Raw genomic sequence first — 22,999 nt, 5'->3', positions numbered from 1 at the left:
TGAATCATAAAATATGACCAAATTCTAAATTAAGATTTAATTTGCACGTTGGCTGATTTCTAGGAACAAGATTGAGAATATTGGACAAATATATATTTTTTGTTTGTTTGCTGTTGTTGTTGTTGTTGTTGTTTTTCTGTTTTTTGTTATAACTTTGTTTATTTTCTTTTTCTTGCTGCTTTTTTTTTGTCACCTGCTTAGTAACAACATCTCAAGACACTGAGACAAAAAAAGCATGCAAGAACAAAAAATAAACGGTTTAGTTCAATCTCTAAACAATTTACCTTAGCAGGGGCACCCAGATAGAAGGGCTCAGTGTTCCCAGAGATCAACTGGTGCATTCAGTGTATTCTAGAAGAAGGTTCAGTCATTGCAGTGAATGATTCATCCACTTGTGAGAATCAGGTTTTTGAATAATGTAAGTACAATTTTATTAGTATAATACAAAAATATAATTATAAATACACTTTGTGAATTCATCCTACTTTGAATAAAATAAAACGTCTGTAAATACTAAAATATACTTTCTACAAAAATAATATGCAGTAAAACCCCTTTGGGTTTTTGCGCACTATCATGTATTTACAACTGACTTAATTTCTGAAAGTCCTCCGTTGAAGAAATATATACACCGGTGCTAAGAGAGAAGTTAATTCTGGAGTTATGTATGTGAAAAAAGCAAACCTGTTTGTGGCTTGCTGCTTTATGGTAGGATAAGGGGCCTTGGTGAAAACAGTGTTCTCCACATTTCACAGTTTCGTTTCTATGCCGGCTATAAATGCCATTTTGTGGACATTTCTTTTGTCTCGGGAGGTATTCCTAATATTAACTAATAAACCAACCACCTGGAGGATCGTATTCACGAACAACTCACCTCCAATTAGTTTGGAGAGCATTAATATAATATACGTACGTTTAAAACTACATCCTGTCACAAAATTGCATTGACCTTTGAAAAATACAAAACATTTGTAAGCAATGAACTTTTTAGTCCGAATTATAAAATATCCTACAAGTAAGTACTATTTTTTAAATTCAGCTACTCTTCGTTGACCTTTGAAATATACAAAACGTTTTTGTACTCGGAAGTGTAATATATCCTATAAATAAGAACTGCTTATCCATCACTCCAGGGCACAAAATAGCGTTACTGAGAGCACACACACAAGAAACAGTTTTGGGTCAAATCTGCTTCATTTTGTGCTTCGGTTCCAATAAATTCATGGATTCTACGTATAACGTTTTTACAAAGTCCTCAATTATCTATTTACTTCCTGTAACATGCTAGTAAACAATCAGTAAAAGTTTGAGAGAATTTTTACGACAACTTCTTTTTTGAGGGAATCACCTCAAGAACATTTTAACCATATTACTTGTACACCACTTTAAGCGCACAGCTAGAGCGAGAGAAACAAAACAAACAATAGTAACTATTGGACTCGCTTGATATAAGATAAGTTGTCTCCAATATGCAATGCACCTGATTAGAAATAGATTACATTTAAATTAGGGTCATCTAGCTGAGCCCGGCTGAATGTAGAGTGATGTCTCTGCTGTGATCTAATGTCGTGTTTGGCTGCTGTTGATGTGGCTCCATGGTCTAGACGTATGCCTTCTCGCCGCCTGTAAGCGCCTCCAATGCTCGAATGCGTAGTTCCATCCTTCGCATGTCTGTAAGCGCCTCCAATACTTGAATGCCTTGTTCCATTCTTCGTGTGTCTGTTTGCGTACACATTCTCGTCCCGCTGTTTTGCGTGGTGTAACGCTGAAACCTTTCTCACACTTTCCTTGTTTCTTGGATGAGATTCCTTCTTCGTTTTGGCTTGAGTTCCTTGGGTTGTGCTTGTTTGTCCTCCCTTGTGTGATAAACGGAAAGGAATTGTTTGCATGTACTCCAAATTTTGGTACGTAAATGGCTCAGCATCGTGGCTCTGAAGGTCAAAATTGTGAGTTGTGTTTTTTTCGTTCTGTGACACAACCTGATTTTTTGTATTTTCATACTCTGCTTCGTCTTCTGTTTTACTCCTTGGATTTTTATACATAGATCTATCGTCTCCACGCAGTCCGCGTGTCATACTTTGGAATTTCCCGAGAGGTTTACTGTCGTCTTTGCCGTGCCGTAGTTTATCGTACACGGCACTGTCATTTTGATTAAGTTTGCTTGCGGTGTGTTGGTATCCTCCTGAATCTGTATTATCTTTCGTGATGGCCAATGATTTATTGAACGAAGCACAATCGGTTCCGCTCAGTTTCTGTGCCGTGTTTTCGTATTCAGCTACACCACCGTCACGCAGTCCGCGTGTCATACTTTGGAATTTCCCGACATGTGCACTGTCGTCTTTGCCATGCCGTAGTTTATCGTACACGGCACTGTCATCTTGATTCAGTTTGCCTGCGGTGTGTTGGTATCCTCCTGAATCTGTGTTATCTTTCGTGATGGCCAATGATTTATTGTACGAAGCACAATCGGTTCCGCCCAGTTGCTGTGCCATGTTTTGGTATCCAGCTACACCACCGTCACGCAGTCCGCGTGTCATACTTTGGAATTTCCCGAGAGTTGCAATGTCGTCTTTGCCATGCCGTAGTTTATCGTACACGGCACTGTCATCTTGATTAAGTTTGCTTTCCGTGTGTTGGTATCCTCCTAAATCTGTGTTATCTTTCGTGGTGGCCAATGATTTATTGTACGAAGCACAATCGGTTCCGCTCAGTTTCTGTGCCGTGTTTTGGTATTCAGCTATTCCACCGTAACGCAGTCCGCCGCGTGTCATACTTTGGAATTTCCCGACATGTGCACTGTCGTCTTTGCCATGCCGTAGTTTATCGTACACGGCACTGTCATCTTGATTCAGTTTGCTTCCGGTGTGTTGGTATCCTCCAGAATCTGTGTTACCTTTCGTGATGGCCAATGATTTATTGTACGAAGCACAATCGTTTCCTTCCAGTTTCTGTGCCATGTTTTGGTATTCAGCTACACCACCGTCACCGTTCGAAAATTGTTGGAAGCGCGTGCTATCGTCTGTGATGAAACCAATTACATCGTCGTACACTGATGAGGTTTCGTCTTCATCTGATTGGTACGCATTGTTTTGGTATTCATTGAGACATGTCTTATCTCTGACAAATTGTTCCAAGTGTGTGCTATCTTCTGATATACAGCCAATAACATCGTCATACAAGGAACTATCGTCTTCATCCAAGTTGTGCTCCAAGCTGTTTTGGTGTTCACTCAAATGGGCCATATCTTCGGGCGGCAAACTACTTTGACGATCCCGGCTGAAGTCCAGAGTTTGATATTCTACCAAAGAACTTTTCTCTTGATTTAGTTGGAGATAGGGATCTTCTTTCTCTGTTCTGAAAGAATGACTAGCTTGATAGATGTCGTTTCGAGGTCTTTTGCACTGAACAACATCAGCAGAAGAGTAGTGTAGAGTTTCGTTTATGACCTCACTGAAGGTATGACGCTTGGTGTCTTGAGAAATTTGGCGCTCACAAACATCTCTGGAAGTAGTGTGAGAAAGAAATATTGTGTCATTACTACCAAAACCATTTCTTTGCACAGGGAGTAAACGCTTTGGCACGTGCTTTGACTCTTCATCACTTTCTTTCTCCATACGTTCAGTGGGAGAAGAACAGGATGGTTTTTCATTGGATGCCAATTGAGCTTCTTTTCGTTTCTCATTGCGAGTTCGTAAGTTTGGCGTGTTGTTATTTGACTGCTCTTTGGTGATGACATGAGGCCTAGAACAGCCAGAAATATCAGTAGAAATGTAGAAAAGAGTTTCGAATGTGGCATCATTGCAGGGATGTTTAGTGCCTTTATCGTTCCCGCTTTGCATTTTCTTAGGGAGTGATTGGCGTGAAATGTTTGGTAGTTCTTCATACTCTTCTTCTATTTCACCAGAATATGAATGGCAAGATGGTTTTGGGTCGGATGATGACAGTGCTGCATTTGTTCCTTTGACATCATTGCTGGGATGTTTAGTGCCTTTATCGTTCCCACTTTGCATTTTCTTAGGGAGTGATTGGCGTGAAATGTTTGATGGTTCTTCATACTCTTCTTCTATTTCACCAGAATATGAATGACAGGATGGTTTTGGGTCGGATGATGACAGTGCTGCATTTGTTCCTTTGACATCATTGCTGGGATGTTTAGTGCCTTTGTCGTTCCCGCATTGCATTTTCTTAGGGAGTGAATGGCGTGAAATGTTTGGTTTTGGGTCGGATGATGACAGTGCTGCATTTGTTCCTTTGACATCATTGCTGGGATGTTTAGTGCCTTTATCGTTCCCACTTTGCATTTTCTTAGGGAGTGATTGGCGTGAAATGTTTGATGGTTCTTCATACTCTTCTTCTATTTCACCAAAATATGAATGGCAGGATGGTTTTTCGTTGGATGATGACAGTGCTTCGTTTGTTCCTTCCGCGCGGCTGTGAGGGATTGTGCTATAACTCCTCGGAATTTGCTTGGTGGGAAGAAATCTACTGCATTTGGAAACATCTGATGAACCGTAGAAAAGAGCTTCGGTTCTGATTTGATTGCAGAGATGATGTTTGTTTTCATGAACTTCGTCACCTTTCGTTTCCTCAGGTTCTAAATAATCTGATTCGTTCGGTAGCTCCTCATAGAAATCCTCCACAATTTCATCTATTTCTATCTCAGATGCCTCGTTGTTAGATTTCAGTGGTGTTTGAAGATCAATCTTGGCATTGGGTAAATGAGGTAAATGAGGCTCTGAAACATTACTTTTGCCAGTCTTCCCATCATCCTTTTCGCTAGAGCATAAATAGCCTGTCAACTCTTTAGATGAAGCCAGTGATACACCACTTCTTTTTAAGCTTCGGCCGCTGTAAGGCTCGTGGTATCCTGAGCCCCTGTCCCAACTTTCGTATTCATCTAAGCTTCCTTCTGAAGAGCAGCTCGCGTGATAGTCTTCTTCCTCTACGTTAAGTTTCGATTGGTCAACATATTTGTAATGATGCTTGAGAAAGAAACCTTCTGAACACATCTTCTCGATGTCTTCTTTGGGGGGATGATCCTTTGCATCAGTTACATGGCAGGCATCATCACTCTGGCGGATGGACAACTCTGGCCATTCGCTTTGATCGTGATTTCGCATCCATAACTCCATAATCCATGACGTCATTGGCTCCCTTAGAAAAAATGAATAAATAAGCAAAGAAATATTAAGCAAATACGTAATTAACTGAATCCACTTTAAGCTGTGTCCCTGAAATTCCAGATAGTTTTGGATTGAGAAATAAGGAGGGAAATACGAAAAACCTATCTAGCAAAACAGCAACTTCGTAAAAGACCCCGACGGGTTGCAGCTGGTCATGTGGCGCCCAAAATCTGAGTGCTGGAAAAACTTTGTCGTTAGGGAGGGGAACTAATGTGTGTAATTGTCTCTTTTTCAGAAAAGCCCGTAAAATTTTTAGTAGCAAGTGGTTTTGCAGCTTTCACTCTGGACCTAGTATAGGTTTAAGTTTTTTTTTTCATATTCAGCCCCGGAGATGGTAATCCACAAGAATTACGTTGAAAACCCATTTCGGAACACCAGCGCGAAGGTCTTTCCCAAGTCTTTGAGAGACGAGGGCAGACAATAGCGTCAAAACAATAATATGTGCACAATCGGGGCAGGAGCGTCGCCGTCTCTACAAAGTTTCAATTGGAGCGAAATGGCAAAGAAGATCATAGTGCCAATCAAAGGCTCCTGTGAGCCAACTCGTGAATGCAGATGACACATAGTAATTGAGATTTAGACGGCTACGGAAACTTCCTTGAAAGCTAAAAGAAATTATATCGTTGCCCGATTATGTAACGAAAAATAACCATTCTTGTACTATAAAAATGGTTGTCAAATTATTCTCTACAGATTGAATAAGATTATTCTGATGCGCCGATTAAAAACAATCACGTGTTTTTTTATTCAAAGTTCATAGAAGCACGCCATATACAGCTACGTCGTGCAAATTCGTGTCCGATAGTCCGGGGCTACTGGATTTTGCGATCGCGCTAGTTGATTCTAACCATCACTTGCCCGATGGGCAAGTGAAGTTTTTTTGGGAATTAAAATTACAAAATTACTGTAGGGCAAGCCGATCTCACAAAGGGAAATCTGTTCAACAAAGTATTGCATTACATTTCATGCCCCACATAAATGCGTGAAATTTTTCCTTTGGAGTTCAGTCCACGCAATCCTCAAGTAAAAATAATGAACTATGACAAGCTCTTGCTAAATAAGAATTATTTATCGACCGCGTCATTTTGCTTTCCCATAAATTTCCAGTTGTAAATTTCGAAAATGAAACATTTTTTCCCTGTGAAACCTCTATGAAAGCTGACAAGATCTTAAAGTGTTCATTTCACCAGAAATTTGCATAATTTTGTTTACGACGTCAATGATGCGTGACATGGCACGTTCCGCTTTCGCGTGAAAACTGACAAATTAAATTATTTTTTAATTAAATTATTTCTAAATTAAATTATTTTTAATTCTTAAAGGAAACCGCACTTTGTAGAAAAAAACGAAAAAAACCTATAACTTTGCTCAGATTCAACGAAAAATCTCCATTCTTACACTGAAATGATTGTCAAATTATTCTCTACAGAATGAATGAGAGAATTCTGACGCGTCGTGAAAAAAAAATTTCACGTTTTTTTTTTTCACTAATTGAGTTTACGACCCCGGACTTTCTGAAAAACTGAAAAAACTTGTAACTTTGCTCAGATTGAACGAAAAATCTCCATTCTTGCACTAAATGATCGTCAAATTATTCTTTACATATTGAACAAGAATTTCCTGATGCGCCATGAACAATAAATGTTCGCGTGTTTTTCCCACTAATTGAATTTAAAACTCACTCACTGCGCACGCCCGAAAGTTAACGACAAAACCGACCAACCGACCGACCAACCAACCAACCAACCAACCAACCAACCAACCAAGTCAAAAGCCAGCTATCGCTATTACTCGTTCATTGCGCGCGCTACGCGCATTCACGAGTTAAAAAGGAAACGACCAAGAAATGTTGTCAATAGAATGTAAGCTGAGCGACGTATACGTATTTAATTCTTTTAAAATACTAACGGACCTAAACCGCAAGCAACATTGGCACGTGAATTAAAGGTAATATCCATACAATTTTTTGGTGGTTTTTAGTATCACTCAAATGAAAAACCAGTAATTGACTTTAGGCTGCTGATTATGATCGAACACTGCCCTCAATCAATTGTGTATGGAGAAAAATAAACAGCTTTGTATTGACTCGAAGGTGTCTGTGTGATACGACAACATACCCCGTAATGAAAGGGTGCGTAATGTTTGCAACTGTAAAACCATTGAAGAAGAAATTCGTTTTTTATTAGATTGCCCAAGTTACTCTTTTTTAAGAGATATGTTCTTTTCTAAAATAGAACCTAGCCTTCCATTTACACGATTATTAGCAAATGAAACTTTAATATCGCATATAGTGAACTCAACCGACTATTTTATAAACACTCAATTAATTTCATTTGTTTCCTCGTGCTTCGAATTGAGAGATAAACTTCTCTCCGGAATGATTACTCCTACTGTATAGTTTAAAATAAGTAAAGACTTCAGTTACTTTATTTGTTTATTTTTTTTATGTCATTTAAAAAAATATATATATACTTTTTTATTTTATTTTTATTTTTATTTTATTCTATTTTAAGTTATCTTAGGAATTAGTTAACGAATCAATAATTAACTATGAATAGCTTTTGCAATACTGTATTTGTTATAGTCATGCAAATAAAGCTTGTTGTTGTTGTTGTGTGATGATTACGGTGAAAGTTAACGCTGCAAAAATTAAACTAAGGGAAATGAAAAATGGGAAAAGTTCTACGTGACTGAAATGAAGTAAGCAGCGACTTCTGCAATACAATTAAGGCAAATTACTCCCATTTGTGTTGTCTTTAGTCCCCGTTTGAGAATCTCTGTTCGCTTCTTGTAAGATGAAAATTTAATGCGAAACTGAAGTCTATCTTGACTTGTGAAAAGTTTGTCTCGGGTGATCACGCGACCATCAGAATGAAGGGAGAGATTCCTGGGCCGTTAGTAAAACAGCCAGGTATAAATAGAGGACTGCGACAAGCTCAACCCCCAAACTGCATCAATTTCGGGATTCTATAACCTGCGCAACATAAGGGGAAGAAGAGTGCTTCCACGAGTCCCCGAGTACATAAAAGAAACAACTATATTACTTGTGCAAACTGTTAGCAGTATAAGTATTTGGCATGCGGATTTCCGGGTAAATACCTGCTGGTGAGACAGTCAATGATAGCGAGAAAAGGTGGCCTTTGAACCGAATCGTATGTCCAGCACTGATGCATGATGTTGTACACCCAATCAGGACAGCCTTTAGGTCGGTCGAGTGGCCTCCCGTCTCTCATATACGGAAGTATCTGGGGTTAAAACGTTTACGTAAAATAGTTGGCGACATAACACGTATTAAGCTCTGTGTCAGTAAACAATGATGTAAAGACATGTAAAAATATTCAATAGTCATTCAGGGAAATGAATCCCAGATTGCGTGAATCCCAGAATGATTAGGGACAACTGTGATTACACAATTTTCACCTACATCTTTCGCAGAGTCCTTAAGCCAAATCATAAGATGTGTTAGTTTGAAACTGTATGAAAAACGTTGGATTTGCTTACATCTGAGACCATGTAGAAGCAAGGTAGATTTACCTGATCATTTTGAAGAAAGTGGTAAGGTACCGACTTCTTTCGCCTATCCTGGCCAAAAGCCGAATACGATTCGTACAGCTCCCAAGCCAGGATAGCAAATGCCCATACATCACTTGCATGTGCGTAACGTCCTTCTAAGATCACTTCTGGTGCACTCCTAAAAAAATGTTGAAAATATTTTCATAACCTATCCGTAATACTCAGTTTTTCAATTGTTTTACCACCGAACTGAACATCTTTCCGCAGCTTTGAGAATCATCATGTGGACGTTTTAAATTTTCATGTTTTGAGTTATGTATCTATACTACGACGAGATATTTGAAATGAATGTCGTAACTGAGTAGATTAGAAGTTTCGAGTTGGACAAAAGTATACTAGAAACACAGAATACTGTCGACCGAGAGCGCATGAAAAATTTTCAGCGAAATAAGAGCGAGGGTTACGTCGTCATATAAATTCGCTAATTTTGGCCTGGGCCTTTCAGATTTGTGGCTTCAAAATATCCCATTCACCATTTAGGTTCACAAGAGTCAGTGAGTCACGGAAGTCTCCCTCTACAATAAAACCGATTGCTCTAGGCTACTCACCATCGCTCAGAATCAGGAGGCATGACAGCTTCTATCACGCAACACGTACTAGTAACCTCGTAAGCATTCATGGACAGAGGCTTGGAGCGACCAAGACGCCCAACTTGAACCTGCAAAAAAAAAAAAAAATTAGTAAGACAAATAGATAATTATGATGCCTTAGATGATGAATGTCTTCGAAAAATATGAATGATTCACAATTTTTTCAGGCTTGACTGTCTAAAACAGAATGACGTTTTCCCTTATTATAAAACTTGATGTCTTCTTTTGCCTTAACTCATAAGTGTGATCACATGGCATATCACGTAATGAACAAAATAAAATTACGTAAATCGGCGATATGGCAGCGAATTTTCTTTACAGTGATAAAATAAATTAGCCTTACCGATGAAGATTTAAAATATTGAACATTCAACGTTTTGAATGACTGTCCTCAAGTTTTTAAATTGGAGTTATGAACAATCAAAGTGAGAGCCAACCCAGATGTTGAGGTCAACATACTTTAGCAAATTAGTTTACTAGTCTCTGAGTATCTGTGAGTTTATTATCATCATCATCATCATCATCATCATCATCGTCGTCGTCGTCATGAACTTACGAGGGTGACACTTCACAGTATATAATCAACTGAAAAACTGGTGGGCCTATTTTCGAGCCTAATGCAAGTTCCTAGGTATGTATTTGGCAAAAAATCTGAGAGCTCACGTGTACCTTTTTTGGTGCTACTACATTCACATATTCAGCTCGCAGATCTCCATGGACAATGTGGTTTTTATGGAGGTAGTGGAGAGCAGATGCCACTTGGGACAGGAAGGTGACGATGTGTCCCTCATTACATCGTCCGTCAAGAACGTAATCCTTGAGGTTTCCGCAGTAACTCTCAGGTAAAACCTAATGAATAGCAATGTGACATGACTTCTATTATGATTCAGATTGATTTTCCTTGAGAGCAAAACGATATACGGTTAATGTTGATTGTTCTGTCATATTGCTATCTGTTTCGACCATTGACCATTTCTTTTGTTTGTCCAGTGAGTAATGCCTACCTCAGAGCAGAATACGTAAATCTAAAATTCTACACGTTATAATAATTATTTAAACAAGTCAATTATAACTTGATGACTAACCTACTGACCTTGATGACGTGCTCACCTACCGCTACTTTAAATAAGTTTCTTTCTGAGAGTGTTTTAGATAACACTGAATGGCAGTGAATTAAACATTCTTAAGTAAACAAAGTTGTGATGAGTTTCTTTCACTTACCGTTTCAACTACCATGCAATTTGAATTCCCATAACAAACATTGTTGACTGAGGCAAGATGTGGGTTTTGCAGACGAACAAGCCCTCTAAGATGTTCCATATTTTCTCCTGAGACTTTCTCTAATACCACAGACAAACCCTGGAATTTAACGAGAAACAAGGCTTTTTTAACCAGGTTATACAGTTTAAACAACAATATTGTTAAACATCATCACCATCCGTCCATGAATCTATGATGACATGGACTTGAGTCGGGTCGATGTTTGACACAGAACATGATCTTGTATGTTGCTGACTAACTCCTCCTTCATCTCTCCACTTGATCCTCGATAAGGTTCCTTAGCTTGGTCATGGCGGGTAAGGCTACCATGAGATGGTACGCATGCAATGACCTTGCTGACCGGTAGCTCTGTATGAAGGAGGTAGTACCCAGCAAGGGTTAGCCGCCGTGTCTTAATCTTCTCGCTCACGATGTTGCCACGGATCTCCGTGTTGGTCATTTGGTCCTTCCACGAGACATTCTCCGCCATTCGTAACGTCGTAACATCAGGGTGTGGCAGCCATTGGTCTTCATGAGCGTCAACGTCTCGCAACCATTTAGAAATATAGTCTCGATCGCGGCTTGAAAGAATGTCCAGATCCTCCACATGTCGTTGAGGGCTTTCCGTGCTTCCACGGTCATGTGATGCTATTAGAATATCAAGAACGGCTTATTGTTACACACATGGCAACAATATCAACAAACTAACCTCGACTTCTGCTCTTCTGGGAAGATCATCATCAGCTGCTATTGACTGTTCCTCCGGCGTCTAAAATGTTAAAAACAAATAGTAGAAATATTAAACTTATCTCTGTTAAGGCAAACTCCATTCATGCTCTGCAGGTAAACATTTCTGGAGGACGGCCCAGAATTTCCACAACACCAACTGAAAGGGAACGGAACAATTAAAGCAATTTATGCAAAAAGAATACGCAAAATGAGTTTTCAACATTTTGGAAATTTCACGTACTAAGGTCAAACGCCAATTCTATGCATGTGAACTCATTTCTCTTGATGTGAAAGCGTGCAGTGCTATTGTTAGTAGGACACTTTAGATGGTTTGATAGTTTGCGCTGAAGACGTTACATTCTTTTGCAAGACTTTTTATTGCAAGAGGCAGTATCTAATGTCTTAACCCAGTGGGGGTCTTCAGTCCATACATAGCCTTTCACAAAGACCTGATCATGATAAACGCTAATCCGTCTAAGATAGGATTGTTCTCTTAAACAGATTAAGGGCTCTTCAACGATTGCGTCTCAGTTGATATTGGTCCAGGTAAAAATGCATTTATTTATTGAAGACAATCGATGCATTGAAGACAAAGGGAAATTAACAGAAGTGCATGGTCAATGATGAGCTATAAGAGAAAATTAATAACATATATTTTGGAGCTTACAAGAAAATATTATTCACAAAAAGTAGCAATTTTATAAGAATGCGATAATAATAATAATAATAATAATAATAATAATAATAATAATAATAATAATAATAATACAAAATTAAATCACAAATCTCCACATGGGTATATCTTAATACGTCACTAGTTAAAGCAAAACAGTTGCACCCTTCTTACCCTCACTAAGTTGTTTTCTTCACACTCGTCATAAAGAACTAAAAAAAGTGAAATAAGTGTCAGAATGATCAGAAATGAAGCGTTTTATTTTTTGCTGGGAGAGCCTTGATTTCAACTTAAAATAGTTCTGTATTAGTCGTTAAATATACCAAAATTGAGACCCAGATGCATTCCTTTCATATATACCACTCATCGACATTTCAATTCAGACGAGTCTCTTGTAGTTCAGTGGTAGAACATCTAAACTGTTAAACGGAAGGTAATAGGTTCCACTCATGTTGGGAAGTCTGCGTTTTCTTCTTTCGAGTTTGCCTGTCTCACAGACTGAAAATTGTATCTATCAAAAATTTGGCTGGGGCTATAAAAAAGCTATACCCATGCACGATGGAGAAGAATTTACTGGATCACTTACAGCTACTGACAAAGTCATTCCATTCCACAAAGATATCTCTGGTTTGATCAATGGGATCGACTGTGCTACGTCTTCTACCAAGCCGACTGAATTGACTTGTGGCTATTTGATCACACTAATGCATTTTAAAAAATCTCTATTTTTATCTCACGGAAAGCGCGGGAAACTAGGTTTGTCTGCCGTAGCGTTTACGTATCATTTTCACACGTCCACACCAAAATACTTGAAAACGATGAGAACGACTGGGACCTGGCATTGCACATGTGTAGATGCTCAAATTTGCCTGGAACCGATGTCGTGTGACGTTATTTACGTCACCGTTTTTTACCTGTCCCGCTAAAAACGATGCGTTTTCAAAAGTCTCCGCTTCTGGAAACCGTTTTCAAAAGGCTCCGTTTTCATCAGCGTTTTCCATCGTTTTAGTGTGGGCAATAAGCAAAAACGTATCAAAAAGTATGCGTTTTCAACTGAAAACGTAGGGCCTTAAACGTTTGTAATAATTGTGTGTTCCGAGAATGCGATTCACTGTTATTCAGCTAGGCCCCACAACCATGGAAATCTCACAAAAGAAGTGTGTCATCTAGAGTGCAGTAAGTGGACTGCTATTCCTATGCACTAAGAAGTATTGTTTACCAAGATACTGATGGTTCTTTTGTTGTTCTATGCGACGAAACCGGATCAGATACGCAGATTTCAGAGGCACCCAACGAGAACATTTATTAACAAACTACTTAAAATGTTGTCTCCTGTGTTTCCTGATCGTTTTGTAGCCTTTTAAAGAGATATTTCTGTAAGCTATTTTTAGTTTGATCTGTTCGGATGTTTTAGTTAAAAATTTAAGTTGAATTAAAGGAATGGAATTTGGAATTTACGAGCTGTTGTTTGCTTTACGAAAATGTTAGCTGACCTTATTTCATTTTGAACTTTATTAACATATTTGTCCCTTCAGAAACAAAAGGAATTATTTTCCCAGTGCTACGAACTGTTGAGCTGTAATTTTGCCAAGGAAAACTTTACATGAATTGTCATAAGTACGTATATTATGATCATCCGGGTGAGTGTAGTCCTGAGAAGGACTGTTTGTGGTGACTTTGACTGACGTTTCGACAACCTGAGCGAAAGTCACTTGAGTATGAAGATGACTTCCTCTCAGGCTGTCGAAACGTCAGTCAAAGTCACCACAAACGGTCCTTCTCAGGAATACACTCACCCGGATGATCATAATTTACGTACTTATGACATGACTCCTGGGTTCAAACCATTTACAATTTTACATGAACTGTTGGGTGCCCCTGAGAAGTAAAAGCATACTTTATCTACCTGCATCTTCGAGAAGTTCGCTAAGCTTCTTTTTGACTCTTGCCACTTCGGGTCTTTGGTCAGGTTGCCGCTCGCAGCACTGAGACATCAGTTCATATTCTTCGTCTTGAAAACACGGCTCACGACGGACAAGATCTGTGCCGCTCTCGTCAGTAAGCTGCAAAACGAAAAAGAAAAAAAAGCCTAGTACCAGATATGCTCCACAAAAGACTAGTAGCATTGTCGCTTATATGTCTTCTTACTCTGTATTTCCACACGCTTCCGTCTTATAGTAAACTGTCTGAATCAATCCTGTCATATGTATCATATGTAAGTTTTAAGGAATGAAATTTGAGAATTAGAGCGTCATTCCTCTTCAAGCACTAAACGAAAACGACAGTAGAGTAACCTGTTTCAGTCAGCAACAGCACTTTCTTCCAGAAAAAGAGCATAGAATACCTGTAAGGGCATTGCAGGTTGTTGAAATATGGAGACAAATCGCCTATTTATTTGAAAAGCTAGTTATCATAAAAAATTATTATTATTATTATTATTATTATTATTATTATTATTTAATTGGCGGAGCATTATTAACATAGTTTGTGGCGTCCATTTGCGTTGTTTGATATAATAAGGCAAAATCTACACAATGACATCAACAAAGATTCTCAGGCCTTATGGAATACTTAAGGTACTTACAAGTGAAGCCACCTCTTCGTCGTCCAAGATGTGTCTGTAAGGAATGCACCCATAGGTGAGCACCTCGTATATTAGGACCCCAAAGGCCCATACATCAGATGCTGTGGACCAACGTTTATCTTTTAAACTTTCTGGCGCTTTCCACCTTACGGGAAATTCTTCTTCTTCATTTGACGTGCTTACATCCTCTGGCTTGGCAACAGGGTGGGAAAAGTTCTGGGAGCTCGAGGCAGAGGCAGCAGCTACGTACAGAAAAGAAAAATGTTATGAATTTTATCACGGATAATGGTATAATGGTATCGTTTACGTCTATGGAGGAATAAACGTATAATTGTTTTTAGAATAGCAGTTAAATAATTCTTTAGTCTGGACGAGCTAATTCACTGTTTCTGCAAGGTGGTTTGATGACATTTAGACGGCAGTTTGTGTCTCGAATAATCGTGATTCAGTTTTTTTTAGCACTGTGCTACATCAGACCCAGTTGTTTAAAGAATGAATAACTTTATCGAGCGGATAAGTCGCTATGCAGCGGATAAAATGTATTGGTTGGAGTACATTTTATCCACTGGATAACGATTTATCCACTGGATAGAGTTATTCCCTATCGAAAAACTAGAGCCAGGACTCTAGGGATTAAGAATACTATAGTGGGTAAACATCATAAAGTGCCAACCATTTTTTTTTGGGGGGGGGGTGGGGGATATTCGTTCCAGAAACAACCTTGTCGAACGTCGCGAAATAACCAAATGAACCTACTCTGGCGACTTGAATCGACACTTGTTTTAGAAAGGGTAATATTTGCTTAACGTTTTGGTTAGCGTATGGCTAACGAAGTACTTCAATCTGCCTTTTTATTCTGGCTGACCTAGTTACCTCCATTTGATATGTCCACAGTAAGCTGCTTTAAGGCGTGTAGACCACTTAACTTGCAGACGAAGTTGTCTCCCACCAAAATGTTTTCCGCCATGATTGCGCGATGTACCAAACCCAACTTCTCTAGATACAAAAGAGCATCGCTGATGCCAATGAGCATTTTGAGCAGCTGCGTTGGTTTCACATTTGGATTCCCTTTCCGAGACTTTCGAACAAGCTGCAGTAAGCAACCATATTCTTCAAATTTGGTGATGATGTGGTAGGGAAAGCTCTCAGTGTTGTAGCCAAGGAGGACAGGGAAGTTTTGATGCTGATCTTCATTTAATCGCCACATGTTGTAAGCTTCCTGAATGAACCGTTTTCTGGCCGGGAACGTTGGATCTTTTTCCAACAGATGTTGCGGACCTACCTTGGGGAATTTGACAGCCACCTATGAAGGAAGCAGGTGTCAGTACTTATTGATCATAATGATAAGTATTAGTCATGATTAGTATTAGTATTAGTAGTAGTAGTAGTAGTAGTAGTAGTAGTAGTAATAGTGGTAGTAGTAGTAGTAGTAGTAGTAGTAGTAGTAGTAGTAGTAGTAGTAGTAGTAGTAGTAGTAGTAGTAGTAGTAGTAGTAGTAGTAGAAGTAAAAGAAGAAGAAGAAGAAGAAGAAGAAGAAGAAGAAGAAGAAGAAGAAGAAGAAGAAGAAGAAGAAGAAGAAGTAGTAGTTATTGTAGTAGTATTGAAAACCGCTATGAAGATTGACTTAAGATCATGTACCTTCAGTCTCTGAAACATCCCAACCTTGACCAAACCATGTAAGCTCTGGGAAACAGTTGTGTTGTTCATTTCAAGGGTCTGGAATCCGTAAGAGGAGGCCAAATATTCTGCTTGGAAGTCGGCTGGGAGAGCTTCCTGAGAATTTTGGTTCGCGGAGAGAATATGGACCAGAAGCGTCCTGGTCTCAAGGTCAGGACAAAATAGCACTTCAGATGATTGCCGCTTTAGAAGCACCCTACACTCCGGCCTTTTCTGTAACTTTTCATCTTTTATAAGGCTTACCAAACAGAGGCCGGCTTCTTTCATGATCTCTGTTTCGAAAAACAAAACATAACAAAAGCAAAACAGCAATGTAATTCTTGGTTGGAAATTTGGAGTATGGCTAATTGCGATAAAAATATTAGAAATTCCAGGTGAAAAACTGAATGTTAGTGAGAATTCTACCAGCAAATTTTCAGAACGTATCGCTAAATCGTTGGGATCAAACTCCAACTAAACTCTGATTTCTTATTCTTACTGAGTCTTATTTCTCGGTGTTGCTTCATTGACATCCTGTTCTGTGGATCTACCACCTCATTTTAGTCCTTCTTAGACGTACAGGTAGTTAATATAAACTTCTCCTATTTGCCGAGAAACTTAACATTGAAAGGAAGTGGCAGTGTGTGTGGTGAAAGCCATCACCTGGTGTTAAATTATTCTTGACGATATCCGTGAGTATTGAAGAGGCTTGAATACAAAATCTCCAGTCGCCTCCCCCTCCTCCTTGTAAGTAGGCTTCAATAATACGTCTGACAAGGATCATGGCTCTCCTTTCGGTCTCCATTTGTGGAGCAGGACGGTCACTGTGCACCTTTAGAATGATAACAACTGTTATACTCTGGAGTGGAACCTAGCAGTCGACCTTCCGATTACTAGGTCAGATGCTCTACCACTGAGATACTTAACTCAATGGTAGAGCATCCAACTAGTAAGTTTTTTTTATAGGCAAGTAGTTAATTTATTGAACAACTGAACATGTTAGAACAAGTTACAAATTAAGTAATTGCTCACGTAGAAAAAATATTACAACATAGATATTAGATAATGATCCTGTCTTGCCATGCCTTCATGACGTAGTCACGTCAAGCTATTTGTCTCTTCTTAAACTGAATAATGAGTATGGATATAAATTCAGAGGTGTCTACTTTCTTTCGCATTGTTTTGCAGGCATAATGGTACTGCTTTGCATATAACAGAGGAAGACGCAAGTCCTTTGTTTTTTATTAGAAAGGCCGGTGGTTGGGCATTTGGTAAATTGAGAAAAACCTGTAGCAGGGTAAGACTGACATTAGTTTGGTGAGAGTTATTAAACCACTGAAGGGATTCATCCCATAATTGTTGGAAGGATTGACGTTCAAGGAATGCATGTTCAATACGTTCTCGCCGCACATAACACACTTCACACAATCAGTTATCCCAAAGTACGTGAGTTACTTATTAGTGACTAGGATCCTGTGCAGCAAATTGAAATAAAATTGTCTTGGGCTTATTATCTCGAGTGGATGCAGTACACCCAATTGTCAGCAACTTCAGGAGAGTGTTTCCGCCATGACGTAATCGCAGTTGCTTCGGTATTAATTTTCTCTACAAAAAGTTTAGAAAACTGCTTGCAGAACGTTTTCTTTAAGTTTAGAGTAACATCATTAGGTAGTTGGAAATCGAGGTTTTCGCAAACTGGGTTCAGACACCCCAAGATCCGTATGAGCTGATGCGTAGCTTTTGAGATAGGCTGGAATGGCCGAAGTAATTTGGTAATACCACAGAAAGTTAACCTTGATGTTATATTTTTCATTGAATTCTTCTGGTGAATGATGGTCACCTTGATTGTTCAGCAATCAATCACTATAAGTACAGTTTAGTGGAAACAAGAGTCCGACATGTTTTTCAAAATGGTAGTTAGGGATTGCCGTCCAGGTATTGTGAGTATTATTTAAGAGTCTGCCTATCCAACTGAGATGTAGCGCTTTAACAGAAGTCCTGAAGCATGGAAAACCTAAACCACCCTTCGATAAGGGACGGAACAAAACTTGTCTCTTGATCCTATCTTTCTTATTCTTCCTCAAGGATGCAAATAATTTACGTTGGGTCTGTTGGAGAGCTGAAATTTTTTCATAATGCCCGGTCATTACAAGAAAATCTTGCCCGCTCATCAGCCAATCAGAGCGCGCGTACTATTGTAGCCATATAATAAATCATCATATTTATTTCACTTAACCACATGTCGACATTCAAAGACTTACCTTTCCGTGTAAATAAATTAATAAATAATGGAGATCAATCCACTTTATGCCTTTATTCATCGTTAGCACATTTTTTGTCCTCTGTAGTTCTGCGATGACTTTAAGAACCTTGCTTTCCAACTCCACTTTTTTACAAAATTCTTGGCACTCTTGCAGATAACTGCTAAATTTGACAGCTTTTGACTTGGCGTGTGGTTCCAGAAGATAAGAAACAGTTTTTAGGATGAATTCCATTGAATACCGTAAAACATCCTTCTTTTTGTTTTCAACCTTCTCACAACATTCTCTTAGCGTTTCCTGAACCCTTTGCAGGCCTTCTTCTTCTTTTAAGCGCGGTGATGTCTCTTGTAGAACTTGCTGCAGCCAATGTATTGACAAAATACGTCCGTACACCTTCAATTTGAGGTTTTCTTCATGATGTTCATCTTTCCAAAACATTCCCTCGTCGGAGAAAATTGACTTCCTCAGCTTTAACTCTACTGCCACCAAGTTACCTTTGCGACTATCATTTCTTTTTGGAAAGAGGTCTATAAAGAAATTTTAAATAAACTTAAAAGTTGCGAAAGCCTCAAGCCAGAATACAGCGACTGACGTTATATTAGGGTTCTCAGAGGAGACGATAAATGTACTAAATTATATACTTATTTAAGGAAATCGCAAATGTAGACATGCCGTTGCAAAGAATTAAACCATGTTTGAGCCACTTCGAAAGAATTTTGATAAATAAATATCACACCGAAAAATATATATCTTTTAAATTAAAGAATTTAAATTTGTTCAAGAAAAAAATGGAAAATGCTCGAGGGAATAAATTTTGTACAGTAATTAGGCCTACACTTGTTAAATGTGGTTTATTGACTTAGTAAAATGTTTTCACTTTAATCCTTACTATTATTCTTACTTTTGTATTATAAATATTCTTCCGTAAAAAAATGATTGTGGAAGAAAAAGAAAAAAAAAATCTGTAAAGTATAACTTTAATTGTAACATAAACACCAATTTGTAGATACAAAGTAGTGCTGTAGGTTTGTAGTGTAATTATTTAACTAAGTTTATTATTTAACTTAGCATACTATGATTGTAAGTAGTTTGTGTCGCTAATAAAGTGCTAATTAAAAAAAAAAAAGATTACCGTTGCCGCTTCCAAAATCATCTTTGCAGATGAGATGAAAGAGAAGTTGTAGAGCATGTCTAACAACTGTTCCACTGTTAAGACTGCAGCTAATTTGACCTAGCGTCTTGTAGACATTTCCGTTAGAGGACGAACATCTACCCCAGGATTTTTCAAGATCAGGAAGAATCTCAAGGAGGATAAAATCTTCCATTTTCTCCTTAAGCGAGTCAGCACAGTCGTCCATTTTTTGGATGAATTGATCTGGGTTCTCAAGAAAAGAATCAATAGACCAATGGCATTCCTCCAGTCCTGAAACTTTGAATTGACACATAACAATATTGTTGATTGTAAATGTTAACAATTCCCGTAACAGTCGTTTCATATTAAAATAAACAACGGTAATAACATAACGATGAAGGAAAACCCTTCATAAAAGGTCTTCTAGCTGTTGATGATGATAATTATGTTTATGATGACAATGATGATGATAATGGTGCCGTTGATGATGATGATGATGATGATGATGATGACAATGATGACAATCACAATAATAATGATAATGAAAATGATGACATTTGATTATGATTATGATAACAATGATGATGACAATAACGGTAATGACAATGATGATGATTTGACGATGATGACGATCACACCATTGACAATGATGATGACAAAAATAATGATGAGAAAGCTGAGTGTTCAGACCAGATGCCCGTGCCAGAGCCCTGTGCCCAGTGCCTAAATATATAAAGGGCAATCGTATCCTCGTTCATCGATTTAGCTCCCGCCATTTTTTTCAAATGTATTGCATCATTTACATGGCATGGGGAGAAAGCTCGGGAACTGAAAACTCCTGTTCAGACCAGCGCCCGTCCCAATGACCGTTGCCCGAGTACTACCACGCGGTCCTGAGATTTTTGTTCGGGTCTAGGGCCTTTCAGACCTCATAGCGGTAATGTTAGTGATAAAGACGATAGCGATGATGAAAATTGTTCTGTTGATAATACTAATGAGCCGGTGATTTGAATGAGAAATAAATGATCGCATACAACTCCCTAAAGCGAACGAATAAAAAATATATCCGAGCATTCTGATCTTACTGGCTTGTGACTCGAGCATGGGCATGCAATAACAAAGTAACAACAATAATACTAAGAAAAATAATAAATTCCGAATTGTTTTTTAAACATATTTAGTATAATCGCAAAATAAAATATTACGAACAAACACCATAAGTATGACCAATAGCCACCCAAAAAAAAAAAAAAAAATGACCAACGTCAACAACAAGTGCGGGTCAAATAACAGTGTATAAATTTACCTTTTCTTCTGAGGATTCCTTTAATTGGCCTCGGATTCCATTTTTCCTTTTTTTCGCCAGAAAGTCGTTTATAACTCCTACTTTGGCAATACGAACCTGGGCTACAATGAACTTCTTCAATCACGCTTTCGGTTTGGACTTTATCTTGTTCCGTGTACTCTTCGGAAAGGAAAATTCAGAAAACAAATAAGTAATTTATGTTTGGATTGGCAACGTAGAGTGTAAACTACCTTGGAATTAGTGAACAGGTATTTCATAAAAAAATGTGTAATATCTTCCATCTCAGAAACCGGATAAAATTGTGATGTAAAACTGGTGTTTTCTTAGGGAAAGCGTTTTCGGAAGGTAAACAGTAGCCTGGAACTTAGAGAAATAGGATTATGATTCCCGAACCAACTGAGATCAGGGTACGAGATTACCCTAAAACTTTCTCCGACTCCAATTGAAACAGATCAAACTGTTTTAGCGTACATAACTGATGCCTCTAGCTTTAAAAGGAAGTAAAATGGTCTGGGAACAATGCTACAACATTGGTGATCTTTCTTAAATGTTCTCGTTGGTCTTTAGCGGGCTATAAATTATTATTATTATTATTATTATTATTATTATTATTATTACTATTATTTTCCCTGAAAATTGTTTTTGCACACTCGTCAGCAGGCTAGTTATAAAGTTCTTTACGAAGCAACAGCCTTTGAAGCCTTTAGAAGATCCGCCATGATCAGCCGAGCAAAGCAAGCACATGTAAATGCCCCTGGAGACTTAGCGGCCACCCCGCAGAAAGCTTGCCCATCTAGGGTGCGACCGCTGGCCTGCAAGCCTTGTCTCAAGGTTAACCTTGCCTATAATAAACATAATGTTATAACTAATATGTACCTTTTGTTTTTCTGCGGTACTCTGCTTTTCGGCCTCCAACAACGACATTGCCTTGGATGTTGGAGAAGTTATTGTGGACCTCTTTCTTGATAACACGCTTACCGTGACCAATTCTAGGTAGAGTTTCGTCTGCAAAGTGATATTTCAAAATGATAAGGTCTCTTTCTATTCAACTGACTGAGAGTCCGGGGACTGGATCGAGAAAGGGCTTGGTAAAGCTACAGTGAAGAGCAGGGCTAGTGAAATGAGTTTCAGTTAGGATTGTCACTAGACAGTCAGGACAGATCATCATCTTGATCAGGAAAAACCTCATTTGCATTTACTTTCAACACACAATTTACACATGCGACTATAAAACTATTTTCAAATTCAAAACGAGCATGGCGACCAACTGACGAGGTCTTCCGACGAATAAATGTAAATTGTGCATGTGTTGAAAGTACGGTTTTTCCTGATCAAGATGTAATAGTTTCTTGGCTTCGATAAACAAAATTTCACAGAGAAGTCACACAGATCCCTCGGTAAAAAATGACAGTTTGTGTGTAAACATTACAATATTATCATGGAGAAATTTCAGATATAAGGAAAGGAGAAATACCAAATAAAGTTGATAAATTATAACATGGTATTGTTGAATTGCTTATCTTACATATGGGTTTGGAAAGTGTGATTTATAGAACGAGAAGGATGCTGTCTCGTGCAAGTGCCACCACTTGACTCCATGCGAAATTGCCTCAAAGGATCACTTTGAGGAAATAAAGGTTGTTGTTGTTGGTTTGAAAGTGCTCTTACTAGTACCGTCAACATTGAAAATCAATCACACATTTGCTAGGTCACTTAAGGGATTTGTCACTCCACATTGTCGTAACGGCTCTTCAGAATAGTCGCTGTGCACGTTCTGAGACATAGAGCCGAACAATTGTTGAATATCCGAACTGAAAATCAGGATTGAAAAAAAAAAGAAAGCAAAAAAACAACAAAACAAAACAAATCCACTGACCGGAATGTGGTTATCGAAGCAATAATTAAATTGATTTTGAGGTGTTGTAATTGCTAAATTAAAGTTAGCAACACTACAGCGACAGAACGTTGAGAAATGGTGCTTATTTTGCCGAATAATAATCCGCGGTTATACCTCCCCCTCCCCAGGCCCCCTTCTCAACCCCCGATACAAAC

The 22,999-nt window shown here is 38.5% G+C and overlaps 2 protein-coding genes across 3 annotated transcripts in view; one reads left to right on the top strand and one right to left on the bottom strand.

The window, feature by feature from the left end:
• The window catches only part of LOC146475415 (tubulin polyglutamylase TTLL7-like), a 69,251-nt gene that overhangs the window by 21,567 nt on the left and 24,685 nt on the right, over positions 1–22,999 (top strand). The window lies entirely within an intron of this gene.
• Positions 800–22,999, bottom strand: part of LOC146475416 (uncharacterized) — a 31,959-nt gene continuing 9,759 nt past the window's right edge. Inside the window, exons 3-19 of the mRNA XM_085116038.1 lie at positions 21,824–21,952; positions 20,948–21,106; positions 19,642–19,938; positions 18,510–19,036; positions 16,912–17,080; positions 16,231–16,541; positions 15,466–15,895; positions 14,593–14,834; positions 13,915–14,071; positions 12,183–12,220; positions 11,316–11,375; positions 10,568–10,705; positions 10,016–10,195; positions 9,305–9,414; positions 8,718–8,874; positions 8,283–8,428; positions 800–5,154 (exon numbers count right to left, since the gene is read on the bottom strand). Coding sequence (XP_084972164.1) covers positions 1,485–5,154; positions 8,283–8,428; positions 8,718–8,874; positions 9,305–9,414; positions 10,016–10,195; positions 10,568–10,705; positions 11,316–11,375; positions 12,183–12,220; positions 13,915–14,071; positions 14,593–14,834; positions 15,466–15,895; positions 16,231–16,541; positions 16,912–17,080; positions 18,510–19,036; positions 19,642–19,938; positions 20,948–21,106; positions 21,824–21,952 — 6,920 coding nt within the window. The 3' untranslated portion in view covers positions 800–1,484. The remainder of the gene's footprint in view (positions 5,155–8,282; positions 8,429–8,717; positions 8,875–9,304; positions 9,415–10,015; positions 10,196–10,567; positions 10,706–11,315; positions 11,376–12,182; positions 12,221–13,914; positions 14,072–14,592; positions 14,835–15,465; positions 15,896–16,230; positions 16,542–16,911; positions 17,081–18,509; positions 19,037–19,641; positions 19,939–20,947; positions 21,107–21,823; positions 21,953–22,999) is intronic.

This window comes from Pavona decussata, unplaced genomic scaffold (genome assembly GCF_977016875.1).
Source record: "Pavona decussata unplaced genomic scaffold, jaPavDecu1.1 SCAFFOLD_84, whole genome shotgun sequence".
Lineage (NCBI taxonomy): Eukaryota > Metazoa > Cnidaria > Anthozoa > Scleractinia > Agariciidae > Pavona > Pavona decussata.
This window is presented reverse-complemented; position numbering and strand designations above follow the sequence as displayed.